Source organism: Euleptes europaea, chromosome 6 (assembly GCF_029931775.1).
Source record: "Euleptes europaea isolate rEulEur1 chromosome 6, rEulEur1.hap1, whole genome shotgun sequence".
Lineage (NCBI taxonomy): Eukaryota > Metazoa > Chordata > Lepidosauria > Squamata > Sphaerodactylidae > Euleptes > Euleptes europaea.
Genome location: NC_079317.1, coordinates 82,053,401 through 82,068,273, shown reverse-complemented (window position 1 = coordinate 82,068,273; position 14,873 = coordinate 82,053,401). Strand labels below are relative to the sequence as shown.

At 41.7% G+C, this 14,873-nt stretch overlaps 1 protein-coding gene across 1 annotated transcript in view; it reads left to right on the top strand.

The window, feature by feature from the left end:
• PARVA (parvin alpha) overlaps positions 1–14,873 on the top strand; it is an 88,897-nt gene that overhangs the window by 65,900 nt on the left and 8,124 nt on the right. The window contains exons 5-10 of the mRNA XM_056851316.1: positions 1,699–1,839; positions 3,828–3,943; positions 6,594–6,652; positions 7,245–7,264; positions 8,399–8,460; positions 13,569–13,637. Coding sequence (XP_056707294.1) covers positions 1,699–1,839; positions 3,828–3,943; positions 6,594–6,652; positions 7,245–7,264; positions 8,399–8,460; positions 13,569–13,637 — 467 coding nt within the window. The remainder of the gene's footprint in view (positions 1–1,698; positions 1,840–3,827; positions 3,944–6,593; positions 6,653–7,244; positions 7,265–8,398; positions 8,461–13,568; positions 13,638–14,873) is intronic.

The following is a 14,873-nucleotide window of genomic DNA, read 5'->3' as shown; positions in this document are numbered from 1 at the left end:
TCATCCATTTCTGCCCTCCCTCTCATGATCTGCCTAAATTAATAGTGAGTCATAGAATCAGCATGGCTGTAAGCTGGATATCTAGCCTCTGCTTAAAAACCTCCAAAGAATTAGCGCCTACCACCTCCTGTTCCACTAAGTAACCTCTCTGTCAGAAAGTTCTTCCTAATGTTTAGCCAGATTTAATTTGATTTGATTTAATTTCAGCCCGTTGGTTCTGGTCTGCCCTTCTGGGGCAACAGAAGGCCACTCTACTCCATCCTCTATATGAGAGCCCTTCAAATATGTGAAGATAGCTATCATATCACCTCTCAGTTGTCTCCTCTCTAGGCTAAACATACCCAGCTCCTTCAATATTTCATCATAGAAACTGGTCTCCAGATCCCTCACCATCTTTGTTGTCCTCCTCTGGACACATTCCAGCTTATTAACATCCTTTTAAAACTGTGATGCCCAAAACTGAACACAATATTCCAAGTGAGGCCTAACCAGAGCAGAGTAAAGTGATACTATCACTTTGCATGATCTGGACACTATACTTCCGTTGATGCAGCCCAAATTTCATTTGCCTTTTTGGCTACCACATCACACTGCTGTTTCATGTTCAGTGTATTATCTACTTAGACCCCTAGATCCTTTCCCATGTATTACTGCCAAGACAAGTTTCCCCCATCCTATAATTATGCATTTTTCCTGCCTAAATACAAAACTTTACATTTATCTCTGTTGAAATTCATGTTGTTAATTTTAGCCCAGTTTTCCAGCCTGTCAAGATCATCCTGAATCTTGATTCTGTCTTTTGTTGTATGTGCTTCCCCTCCAAATTTAGTGCCATCTGCAAATTTCATGAGTATCCCCTCTATTCCTTCATCCAAATCATTTATAAAGATGTTGGACAACACAGGACCTAATACAGATCCCTGAGGCACGTCACTCCTTTCCAAAAGGATGAGGAACTATTAACAAGAACTCTTTGGGTGTGATCTGTCAACCAGTTATGAATCTACCTAACAGTGGTAGGATCCAAACCACATTTTACCAACTTGTCAGCAAGAATATCATGTGGAACTTTATCAAAAGGCTTCCTGAAATCAAGATTAATTGTGCCCACAGCATTCCTCTGATTCAAAAACTAGTGATTCTCTCAAAAAAGGAGATAAGTTTAATCTGACATGACCTCTTGAGGAACCCATGCTGGTTCTTAGTAATCACAGCCGTCTTTTCTAAATACTCAAGGATTGACTGTTTGATTATTTGTCCACACCTGGAAAGGTTTTAGAACGTCAAGCTGATGGGTCGGTAGTTATCACTGAGTTTATCTGGATTTAAGATTCTCATTCTGGAAGCAACACACTTTCGATAATTGATAATAACTCTTTAAATAACTGAAATGCTCCAGGTGGTATAACATGTAACGTTGTTGTGATTTTATCATACTTTGCATTACTTTAGGCAAACTAAATAGAAGAGCTTATTTGATACCTTTGTACTTCCCTAAGAAAATAGAGGTTTGTCTTGGAAAAATAAATGGCTGTACCTAGGCAAGCTGAAGAATTTTCAGTAGTTACTCTGAAACTTCAGACTAGTTATCTATAGGAAACCCATTGTGGTATATGGAACAGAAAGTCCGCACATTGCACTTGGTACATGGAGTCGAGGTGTAGACACTGCTTTTTCTCTCTCCCATTATCACTTCAGAGAAGCTTGAGAGTGAGAAACTCAACGTTGCTGAAGTAACGCAGTCAGAAATAGCTCAGAAACAGAAGCTGCAGACAGTACTTGAAAAGATCAATGAAACCCTTAAACTCCCTCCAAGGAGCATCAAGTGGAATGTTGACTGTGAGTTGTGTATTTTACAGTGGAATTCTCACTTACGAATAATATGAAAAGTTACCTTATTGTGGTTTGTAAAATCTATGATGTTATGTAAAATATTGAATATAAATTAGTTGAAGAAGATTCAGCAAATGCCTCTTCATGTTTTGCTCAGGTGTGTGGTCCTGTGTACAACTAGAATTATAACGTTGTGTGTGCCAAAATATAGATAATTGGATAAATGTGGCAGCTAAGCAGTTACTGCTGCTGCCTATGTACACAATAATATATTGGATTTTTTAAAAGCTGAATGTTTAAATTTCTGTTGTAAGTACAGTATTGCACAGATGTCTGGGTGCACATTCTGAGAATTTTCCCTTCAAATATGGGTGATGTGTTTCTGCTGCTTCTCCCTCTGAGACTTTGAGGAACTATGGGTATGAAAACTATAGGCATGTGTTGGTGTGATAAATAAGTCGTATATTTCCCATTCTTTCTCTGGAGAGCTCAGGGCTGTGTTTTTATGTTTCTACAATAATGCTGCAAAATGATATACAGTCCCATGCTAAACAGAGTTGCACCCTTTTGAGCCCATTGAAGAGAATGTTTAGGATTGCACTATTAGAAGATGGGGGGGGGGGGTTAGGTTGAGAGATTGCGATTTGCCCAGTTCCTCCCAGGTAACTTCTTGGCTGAGTGGGGGATTGAAGCTCAGGGTTCTTTGGTCCAAGTGTAACCCTCTAGCCCACTGTATTGTACTGGCTCTTAAGGAACACTGAGGCCCCATTCAGTTGAAACGAATTTGAAGTTAATGAGACTGAAGCCTGCTGGATTACATGTGTAAAGTCCTGAGAATGTGGACTTTTTATTTATGCAAATAGGTATCATATGTAATCTTTTTTTAAAAGCAACATTGTTGCAGATTTGTAATTTAGAATACTTAGTGTGGTTGCAGAGAGACCTTTGCATAAAAACATTATTACAGTTGGTTCTTTAGCCGCTTTGTTAAGGTTGCCACTTACCTGGTTGCTGCAAGGGCAATCTTTCCTGTCCCCTGTCCTTCCTCAGCGGAGTGATGGGGTGGGAGAAACTGGTGGGGAGAAATAGTGTCAGTCAACACCTGGGCTCCACTTCCTGTTTCAGAACAGGAAGTGCTGTCATGACACTCTAGGGATTTTCCAATTTATGTGGTAGAGATTTTTTAAAATTCCTAGAAGATCATGATGTCACTTCCTGTTCCAAAATAGGAAGTGACCTCCCAGATGTCTCCACCCCCCCAAAATTTTTATAGATTCATTGGTCACACAGGCACTAAAATAATTAAAATAAGAAGAAAGCCAGATGCAAATTATTTCCTTTGAAGCTAGAAGCTTGATATTGGATTAAAGATTTCCTACAGTAACTCTTTTGATACTTTGCAGTCGTGTTAGTGTTAAATAAGCATTGGAAACCTGCTGTGAATAAGCTTACAACAACAAGAACACTTAACAAGTTCATGAGGAATGTTTGAGTCACTCAGCTTAGTAAGTTATTGCTCAAGGGTACAGGCTAAATGGGCTCATTCGTCTTCCTGCAGACATCATGACACTTAAAAATGAATTAAGTGCATGTTATGAATACAAAAATATCCTTCTGATAGTTCATAAATCGACACTAGAATAGTGAGGATAACAAAATGGCACAGAGTATGAATAGACAGCACTTAATACTACTGCATAATAAAATCTGCCTTTTGATTCAAGCTTAAATTTCCATCTTTCAAGCCAATGGGATACAAGCGAGCAGTAAAACCTAACCTGAGGAATATTGTTCATTTAATTGTTTTCATAGCACCAGTTGATTTATGGCAGAAAGGAAAAACACTTAAAAGGAACATGCACAGTCTTTCAGCAATCTCTAGTGTGCACAGACATCAGAGAATAAAATATCCTACACTGTCAGGGAGGGGGACACTGCATGCAAACCTAAGTACTTGTTTTAATTATGTAACTGGAGTTCTCAATTTGTTTCAGCTGTCCATGCTAAAAGTCTAGTTGCGATACTGCATCTTTTGGTTGCATTATCACAATATTTTCGTGCCCCAATCAGACTGCCGGATCATGTGTCCATTCAAGTTGTTGTGGTCCAGGTATGAAAGATAAAATCCATAACTCTGAAATTTCTTTGCATTTTAAAAAAAAATAGAAAAGCCGTGTGTCAGAAAGGGATGTGTGTGTGCGGGGGGGGGGGGAGGTTTGGGCCCATTTGACCTCAGCCCTGGATGGCCCAGACTATCCTAATCTCATTAGATCTCTGAAGCTAAGCAGGGTCAAACCTGGTTAGTACTTGGATGGGAAACCACCAAGGAAGTCCAGGGTAGCTATGCAAAGACAGGCAATGGCAATCCACCTCTGAGTATCTCTTGCCTTGAGAACCCTACAGGGTTGCCTATCTCTACATAGCATAAATTGGCTGCAACTTGACAGCACTTTCTACCACCACCACAGAGGGAACCGGGTTATTCCCATTCTGTCCCCTCTTCTGCCAAATTTCTTAGGGCATGTGCTGTCTCTTTCTCTCCCCCTCTCCATGGAAAGCTGTTTTTCTCCTGCCTATTAATGTATGGTCTCCAGCTATGCTGTGTTCCTTTCTCCTTTGCCTCACTTTTGAGAAGGCTTTTACCCATAAGCAGACTATTGCTTGCAATGGACTCAGCTGAGAGGTGCAGCTGCCTTCCTTGTGACAACTCTTTCCCAACAGCTAGCAATATAGGGGTGCTCTCTGAACCTCCACTTAGGTGAAAAAGCTATCGAGTTAATCAACATGTGTGTTCTGTCTGACATCTCTTCAATAAGTCCAGTGAACCATGACTTCCTGATGTCATAGTGTTCTGGATGGTGATATTAACACAATATCAAATGCTATTTTAGCTTGGAAGATAAATGTAAAGGTAATGTTGTACATACTTCTGGTGCACCCTTTCCAATTTTAAATATTCAGATGGTGCTTTGTCCTGAGTAAACAATTATTGTTCATTGAACACAAGTTTAATAAACAGGTTTACATTATAATCTAATCACAAATTTACACTCTTCCATAAGTTTGGGAAATGTTGCCAGTCTCTCTACACTGGTGAGGCTTGTTCCGTAAACCTTTATTCTTGTTTTTCTTTTTTTAATAAATCTGGACTTTGCTCATGTTGATTCTTGCTGAGTTTTGTATTGTTCATGTCCATTTTACTACTACTACTTCTCCTTCCCCTTCTTCTCCTCCTCCTGCCTATGTTTTTGAGCCCTTCGTTGATTTAGCCAAGTAACTTAGCTGGCCCTGTGCTATACTGCCTAACTTAAATACAGCTTTGTTCAGCTTCTTTGAATTGTGCATGAGCAGAAATATGTTACTAAGATATAAAGGCCAGGGAACTTTGGGTAGATGTGGTTGAAGTCAAATATTTAACTTCCAGGCTATTAAGATTCCGTTAAAAATCTAGAATGGTTCTGCACTGACTTCAGAGAAAAAGTACCATAAGCCAAACAGTTTGCATTTCTCACATCAGTGCTATAAATATATGAGAAGTACAAGCTTATCTCTAATTATGAGTGCTAACAAAAATGCAACATAAGAATGTGGCACTCAAGTACTAAGGAAAAGTGTCCATTTGTAACCACTTAGAATTCCAGTTGTGCATTCCACGTTCAAACAACACTTCTGTGGAACTGGATTTGCTTGTCCTTTTTAGTCACCAAATATGAGATTGAACTACCAGCAGAACTACTTAGTTCGAACAACACTAGAAACACATAGAAGATGGTTGTAGCCCTAATTCATGGCTCAATGGCCTCCAGATTGTTCCACATTCAGAACCAAATTGAAGATGTCCTAATTCATCTCTTTCCTTGTTCTATCTTCTCTTGAGAGCCAAAGTGGTGTAGTGGTTAAGAGCAGCAGACTCTAATCTGGAGAACCAGATTAGATTCCCCACTCCTCCACATGCAACCTGCTGGGTGACCTTGGGCTAGTCACAGCTCTCTCAGAACTCTTATCAGCCCCACCTACTTCACAAGGTGCCTGTTGTGGGGTAGGGGGAAGGTGATTTGAGATTCCTGTCGATAGAGAAAAGTGGGATATAAAAGCCAACTCTTCTTCTTCTCTTTCCCCCCACGCTCTATTGCAATATCTATCTGCCACCTTAATTGGCTCCAGTCTCATTACACTGGAAAGTGTCTAGCTAGGGTTGCCAACTTCCAGGTGTTGGCTGGAGATCTCCTGCAATTACAAATGATCTCCAGGCAACCAAGATCAGTTCCCCTGGAGAAAATGGCCACTTTGGCAATTGGACTCTATGACATTGAAGTCCCTCCCCTCTCCAAACCCTGCCCTCCTCATGCTCCAATCCCAAACTCTCCAGGTATTTCCCAACCTGGAGCTGGCAACCCTATGTCTAGCCAAAGCCTTGTGGACAATCCAGAAGTAGAGACACTATAATTCAGTCAAGAACAATTTGTATGATCATGTTTCTTATGTAGTTACATTTGCAGTTAATTTTTACAATTTGAAATATATAATTTATTTATTTAGAAAATTTATATGCCTCCTCTGCAGCGACTGGCTGGAGGCAGGTAAAATATAACAACAAAACCAAACAAGCCATTAAAAACAAGCCAGGGTAATAAACATAGCATGCAACAAACACTGACAGCCTAAAATAGTATTTATAAAGCACTCCTTCAGGCTAGAAGCAGCCCATAAATCAGCTTAAAAAGTGGAACTTGAAAAATAAATAAATATCTCTTTTCCAGAAACGCGATGGAATCCTCCAGTCCCGACAAATACAAGAGGAAATTACTGGTAACACTGAGTATGTGGTCAGCATCACTGTTACATCTTCAAAATTCGACTGTTTGCCAGCATTAAATCTTCATTATTTGGTGTACTAAGAGCTGTCCATAGCTTAGCTGATAAAAGGGTTCCAAATATACTTCACTAAAAGTTATATGAACCCCCAGTGGGTAAAGGGTGTTATATTCAAAAAAATTCATTTTGGTTTTTATACAGTTTAGGGCAGTTTTTGCTTAACTCAAATGCCTCATTTTAGTAAATTTCAGTTTGAACAATGATCTCAGCCACAAGAATATGAGAAATGTGTTGCTTACTCTCCACCTATTTTTAGTTATAAAAAAACGATGAAAGCAAGAATGCTCAAATCCTTACTTTTTCCCCTTCTTCATTGGACTTGGTTGAGGGAAGTTTTCATTGTACAGGTGCAGTTAGTTTAACTGAATTATATGTACGGGTCATCCTCAGTTGGTATGAACAGAAAGCCTTACATGATGACTATGTGCATGCTTACGCCCGTTATGTATACAGTTTTGTTTCCATACATGAAAAATATATTAAATTACTGTGTAAGTGTATATACATGAAATTTCATTATTTCTTTTTTTCTGCAGGGCGTTGTCAGGACGGCATGGTAAGTCTCATTTGATTCTGAGCGTTTTCCAGAGGTCTCCAAAGTGTACTTTGGTTTATTCTGTTGCAGCTCCTGTTTTTTCAAGATGAACTTAATTCAGATTCATCGCCATCATGGTGTAAACATGTAAACCTTAGTGCTGTAGTCTATGGTCCAAAGAAAAATCTATCCATCCCATCCGTGTTTGTGTTATTTGTTTGTTTGTTTGTTTGTTTGTTTTCCAAATTTGTAACCCTCCCTCCCCAGCAAGCTGGCTCAGGGCGGGTAACATCATTTAAAATAATTCAGCAATAACTGGTACAGTGAAATCAACAATAAAATACCTTAAAAAACCCAAACAACTAGAACAACAAGATGGCGCACAAAATACAATTATACTGTGAGAGCCGTACAGGAGGTTAAATTACTGTAATGCACTTTACATAAAGTTACCTTGGAATATGATCTGGAAACTTCAGCTTATCTAAAATGCCAGGCTGTTGTCAGGGACAGAATACAGGGATTGTATCACCCCGGTGCTGTAAGTTCTGCACTGGTTGCCCATCTGGTTCTGGTTCTGGTTGTTACCTTTAAAGCCATAAATGGCTTGGGGCCAGGGTAATTGAAGGATCATCTCCTCTCATATTGTCCAGCTTGATAGTTACGATCTCTCTCACAAGCCAGGCTCTCTTTGCCCCTACCTTCAGAGGTGAGGTGAGTGGCAACCAAGACAAGGGCTTTTCAGTAGTGGCACCTAAGATGTGGAGTGCCTTTCCCCTTGAGGTTTCACCTGGCACCTGTGTTCTTTCTTTTAGGTGCCAGGCCAAATATGTTTCTGTTCATTCAGGCTTTTAATTAAGAGGATGGTTTTTTTAACACTATTTCAGTATGGAAACTTATTTTAAGCTGTCTCTGATCTGTTTTTATGGTGTATGTTTTTATACTGGACTGAGTTTTTTCTCCCTAAGGCTAGATTTTAATTAATTTAATGTTTTGTTTCTATCTTTTTTATATTGTGAGTTGCCTTGGGCAGGTTCCTGGAGGGCGGCATAAAAGTTTTTTGAATGTTTTTTTTTTAAAGTGCAATGAATCAGTATTATAGGACTGCTCTTAGTACTTATGTTACCTAACAGATTTTTATCCCCTTTGTTTCAGAACGGGATGCATTTGACACCCTATTTGATCATGCTCCAGACAAACTCAATGTTGTGAAAAAGGTTAGACTAATTTTTTGTTTTTGATATACTACATTTAAGTAGCATAAAATGACACTAAAAATAGCTAAAACAATATGTCTTAATTGATATGCTGTATAATATAATGTAATATTTGGTACCCCAACCCCCTTTACCAGGTGCGCTGTATCTCATAAACTTGGCAGATCTTGGATTTTTAGCCTGAAAAATATACTGATCTATTTGTTTTTGGCAGCACATATTTAAATATGATATCTTTGGGATGATAAACATTTTAACCCATGTAATGCATGTGAAAATACTACCACTGGTGTCTTTATCCAAAGAAAGAAGTTAAATATGGACCTGTATTACTTAGAGAAAGTAGGTGGCTTTCAAGCATTGTTTCAAAATAAGAGAGGAAAGAATTTAAATGCAACTCCTTGGTCTACATTATATAGCCCGATTATGTGTTGGAACAAATGGAAAAAGAATTATACCCGGCTTATTCCCCATTAATACCTTTTGTCCAAATTTTGAGGTGTTAAGAGGTTAAGAGGTTATGGAATAGAATTTGAAAGGATTCTTGATAAAAGGGTGTTTTTAAAGAATGTTAAGAAAACGATAGAAGAGGAGGAGGAATTAATGGGCTTTGAGGCTTTCCTCCCTAAACAAAGTCATTGGCTATGGAAAAATCAAATAACTTCTTTTTTGAGTAAGAAGGAAATCCAAGAACAAATGAAAAAGCCTTTGAATGACTTTGAGGAATTAGTTAACAAGATTGATGTAAAGGAAAGGAATTGATTGGTTCTTGTAGGTTATCCGGGCAGTGTGACCGTGGTCTTGGTATTTTCTTTCCTGATGTTTCGCCAGCAGCTGTGGCAGGCATCTTCCCACAGACACTGTCCTTCAGTGTTACTCCTCTGAAGATGCCTGCCACAGCTGCTGGCGAAACGTCAGGAAAGAAAATACCAAGACCACGGTCACACAGCCCAGATAACCTACAAGAACCAATGAACTCTGACCGTGAAAGCCTTCGACAATATTTTGAAAGGAATTGATTTCAAGAATATACAAGATATTAATTGATCAGGAATATAAAACTGCAACATCATTAAAGAGGATATGGGAAGGGGAGTTAAAAATGAATTTGAGTGAGGAGGAGTGGAAGGAAATCTTTAAAAGACCCCCATTCAAATTGATATCCATGAAAATTCAGGAACATGGTATAAAAGTATTGCAGTAATGTACTTTACCCCACAAAAATTACATCTTATACATAAGGTAGTAGATAGGCATTGTTGGAGAGGATGTGGGCAAATTGGTACATTTATTCACATGTGGTGGGACTGTCCAGTTATACAAAAAGCTTGGAAGGAAATTTTTAAGAAAATTGAGGCAATTACCAAAGAAAAAATAGAACCCCCAGTGAAGATAGTTCTCCGGAATCTATTTTTGAACAAAAACGGGAATTGTACACAGAAAACATTAGTAAGTTTTTTGAATATAGCAGTGAGGTTGGTACCGTATATACCCGTGTATAAGCCGACCCGCGTATAAGCCGAGGTGCCTAATTTCTCCCCAAAAATGGGGAAAAATTAGGCACCCGCGTATAAGCCGAGGGTCGGCTTATAACCCCTCCCCCCCAAGACTTACCTTCTGGGCTCCTGGCGGCGGGAAGCGGCGGATCCAGCGGGGGCGGCGGAGCGCCCTCTGTATGCCGCTCCCGGCCGGGAGAAGGCGGCGGGGGCGGCGGAGCGCCCTCCCCGTGGCGGGCCTCTGAAGGCCGCTCCCGGCCGGGAGAAGGCGGCGGGGGCGGCGGAGCGCCCTCCCCGTGGCGGGCCTCTGTAGGCCGCTCCCGGCCGGGAGAAGGCGGCGGGGGCGGCGGAGCGCCCTCCCCGCGGCCGCAGCGGGCCTCTGTAGGCCGCTCCCGGCCGGGAGAAGGCGGCGGGGGCGGCGGAGCGCCCTCCCCGCGGCCGCAGCGGGCCTCTGAAGGCCGCTCCCGGCCGGGAGAAGGCGGCGGGGGTGGCGGAGCGCCCTCCCCGCGGCCGCAGCGGGCCTCTGAAGGCCGCTCCCGGCCGGGAGAAGGCGGCGGGGGCGGCGGAGCGCCCTCCCCGCGGCCGCAGCGGGCCTCTGTAGGCCGCTCCCGGCCGGGAGAAGGCGGCGGGGGCGGCGGAGCGCCCTCCCCGCGGCCGCAGCGGGCCTCTGAAGGCCGCTCCCGGCCGGGAGAAGGCGGCGGGGGTGGCGGAGCGCCCTCCCCGCGGCCGCAGCGGGCCTCTGAAGGCCGCTCCCGGCCGGGAGAAGGCGGCGGGGGTGGCGGAGCGCCCTCCCCGCGGCTGCAGCGGGCCTCTGAAGGCCGCTCTCGGCCGGGAGAAGGCGGCGGGGGTGGCGGAGCGCCCTCCCCGCGGCCGAAGCGGGCCTTTGTAGGCCGCTCCCGGCCGAGAGAAGGCGGCGGGGGCGGCGGAGCGCCCTCCCCGCGGCCGCAGCGGGCCTCTGAAGGCCGCTCCCGGCCGGGAGAAGGCGGCGGGGGCGGCGGAGCGCCCTCCCCGCGGCCGCAGGGGGGCTCTGGAGGCCGCTCCCGGCCTGGAAAAGATGGGGGTGGTAAGTTCCCCCCTCCCTCCTCCCTCCTCCTTCCCCCCTCTACCGTATTGACCCGCGTATAAGCCGAGGCCAGCTTTTTCAGCCCTTTTTTTGGGCTGAAAAACTCGGCTTATACGCGAGTATATACGGTAATCGCCACGAATTGGAAAATGGCAGAAAATATTACGTTGGACAGCTGGCGACAGAAAATAAAAATGTTCATGATTTTGGAAAAAAATACTTTTAATACCAGAGTAATTCAAGGATATAAGGTGGGGGAAGAATTTAATAAGGTGTGGGGTAATTTGTTACTTTATTTCGGAAAACCTTTGACTGTAATGTAAGTAATTTAATTAGGTAAACCAATATTTTATGTCTTAATGAGCAGAGAATTAGTAGAATGTATTGTTGCTCTCATTGGGGTTTGCAAATGAAGTTCAAGAATGGTCTTTTTGGTCTATGTAATTTTTGTGACCGTTTTTTTTTATTTCGGTCTTTGTATCTATGCAGTGTTTTTTCCCTTAATTTCTGATGTTCCTGTGTTGTTGTTGTTTTTGCACTTTCTAACAATAAAACTTAAAAAAAATAGCTAAAACAAAAACTTTGGAGTAGCAAAGGCATTTCACTTGGATCAATGCTGGTGTTCATGGTCTTGCCTGATGTTTATTTATTGTTGACTCGTATAAATTGACTTTAAAACCTAGGATGGAAACAGATCAAGTTATCTTAATTTCAGTGGTTTGTGTCACATACCTAATATTGATACTGAGGGAAAAAACCCACACCAACCAGCTGGTCACCACAGGAGCCAGATGTTATAATTTGTACGAGGGACTGGAAGTGCAGCACCAGGTCAGAGAACTAAGGGAGTAGTCAGAACAGCAACCCAGGAGCCTTGTAGGTTTATCGATAACGTCTGAGTAACTAAAATTAGAACTCTGTATTTTTTGAATAATCCATGCAGTAATAAAACATGAGGGGAGGGTTAGGAGCTGGGGAAGTTGCTAGATTCACACAACAGGATGTCGTAAATGCATTGCATATGCAGGGCACGTAGTGCAAGAATGTTCCCTCCTCAAAGCAGTTGTTAGAGCAGTGTACGGTCTGGGAACATACATCTGCCTTGCACGCGTTTTGTAATTAGCAGCAGCAGCAGCAAACCTTCCCTTCAGTGAACTAGAATCTTTAGGTAGGGTTGGGAAATACCTGGAGGTTTTGTGAGTGGAGCCTGAGGAGGGTGGGGTTTGGGGAGGGGAGGGGAGGGACTTCAATGGGGTAGAATGCCATAGAGTCCACTTCCCAAAGCAGTCATTTTCTCCCAGGGAACTGATCTCTGCTGCCTAGAGATCAGTTGTAATAGTGGGAGATCTCCAGCCACCACCTGGAGGTTGGCAACCCTACCTTTAGGGGAGAAAGGAGGAGATGTATCATTACAACTAAAAGAGAGAAGGAGTACCTGTCGCTCTGACTGTTGGGGCTTCGGTTTTTAAATCAGATTATAAATTATAAAATCTTTCATCTTTAGCAATGTGGATTTTCTTTTTTCTTTTTTTGATAAGTTTTTATTACGTTTTTATGGGGTACAGAAGGAAAAGAAGGGAGGGAGAGAAGTTTTGCATCCGTTTGCAATAGACAGTATTATCTCAATCATAATATACATGCATAAAATAAAAATTATGCTTGCTACAATTGATTCAGTATATTGGTTTCTATCCTGTTACTTAATTAAGAAGTAATCAAATATATTCTTAAAATTGTTAGACAGCCACTAGCATAGGAAAAAAGAATAAAAATAAAATCGCGTTATAGATATGCCATAGTTTCAATTTTTCCAAAGGTTAATCATTATTATGATAGTGTTATAAATATACCATAGTTTCAATTTCTCTAAAAGTTGATCATTATTAAGGTAAACCAAATGAATTTATACATGAAGAAAACATCTACTCACATAAAAAAAGGAATTGAGGTAAATCTAAGTAGTTAAGGACATATGAATGTTCCATGGTAACCATTTCTCATTAAATTGCTCGACATTTTGCTTGTCGTCTGAATTCATCAAGTAAGTCATTTTAGCCATGTTTGCATATTCTAACATCTTTTCTTTCCATTCGTCAACTTCTGGTAAAGTCGTTTGTTTCCATCTCTTTGCAAGGACAACTCTCGACAATGTGGATTTTCTGTTGTTTTCTTCAGCATTATCTCTTCAGCCCTAGGCACACAGGATAATTTTATTTATTTATTTTTGCAATATGGCCTCGATCAGATACCAATCAGCCTATTCTACTTTACATCTACATCATTGTTTTTGCTACTCTGTTTTATTAATTATATTGCTATAGCAGCAATGATTTGTCTTTACAGTAGTATCTATTTCATGGCAGTGTATTATTTGTTTAATGTTTGTAATATATTTGACAGGATTTTCCTCTCTCGTAAGGCAACAAATAGGCTAGTTACACATTTAAAGATGCTGAAATATGGTTCGTGTTTGCACTTTTCATAATGTCGTATTTTTTTAAAGTTAAAATGCTTTGGTTTAAAAAGCTGTATATGTTCTTGATTTTCAGACTCTCATAACTTTTGTGAATAAGCACCTGAACAAGCTTAATTTGGAAGTTACGGAGCTGGAAACCCAGGTAGGACTATGTAGTGTTGTTTTCTAGAGGAGAGCAATGTCCTATCATCTTCTATCTTTTCCAGTCTATTCATGAGTTCAAGCAACCTTGGTTGGCTTTGAGGAAGTCACATAGTAGTAGTTGTAGTAGTAGTAGTAAACATAGTACTTTAGAGTATTCAAAGCATGTTGTGTACATTATCTTGGTAATCCCTACCACACCCACATAAGGTAGACCAGTATTAATGAGTTTATGGCTAAAACAGAATTTGAACAGGAAACTTCCTGGCTCGTCCCTAGTCACTGTGCCACTAGCTATTAAATAATATCCTTATAGTGTTTGGATAACTGAGCAGAATGGGCTCTGTTTCATTGGCTTTGTATGTTTGATGAACCAGAAGACTGTGCTGTCCAAGTGCAGAATGCAGGCTACCTGGAGCTGTTTCAGGCAGTGAGTCGATATGCTGGGAACAGGACGGGGGGAAAAACCTCTGTTTTATCCCCTGAACTCTGCATGTACATGCAAGCTCATGCATTTCCTGAACAACATGAGAGTCATTTTGTCCGGCTGTTGCTATGCTTTGCTTGAGAACTGCCGTTGTTCATGTGACAATGAGCTAACGTTATTTGTCTTCTGAACAGCCTGGTTACTTTCTGCTGGTGTTGCATTGGAAGGCAGCAAATGAAATAGACCCATGCTTTTCGATAATGTACGAAGTGAAAGATTTTGATCTGGATTGTGCCAGATTAATTTTAAGAATAAGTTGTTTACCTTCGTAATTCAGTTAGGCTTTGTCACAGTTTCTTGCATACTCGTCTAAGAAAGCTAAATCAATCATGATTAAATGGCATCCTTTCAGAAACCTGTTCTCTGGATGATTGAATAATTATTCTCTGTTCACTTAACTTTCTTCTGCATATGTATGGAACAGGTTATTACATTAGGCAGCTGTAGGCACTGGTCAGCCATGTCCGATGTACCTCCGTTTCAGTTATTGATGAGTCCTTGGATTGTAACATTAAGGAGCCCCGTGGCGCAGAGTGGTAAGCTGCAGTACTGCAGTCCAAGCTCTGCTCATGACCTGAGTTTGATCCCGACGGAGGTTGGTTTCAGGTAGCCGGCTCAAGGTCGACTCAGCCTTCCATCCTTCCGAGGTCGGTAAAATGAGCATCCAGCATGCTGGGGGTAAAGGGAAGATGATTGGGGAAGGCACTGGCAAACCACCCCATAAACAAAGTCTGCCTAGTAAAGGTTGGG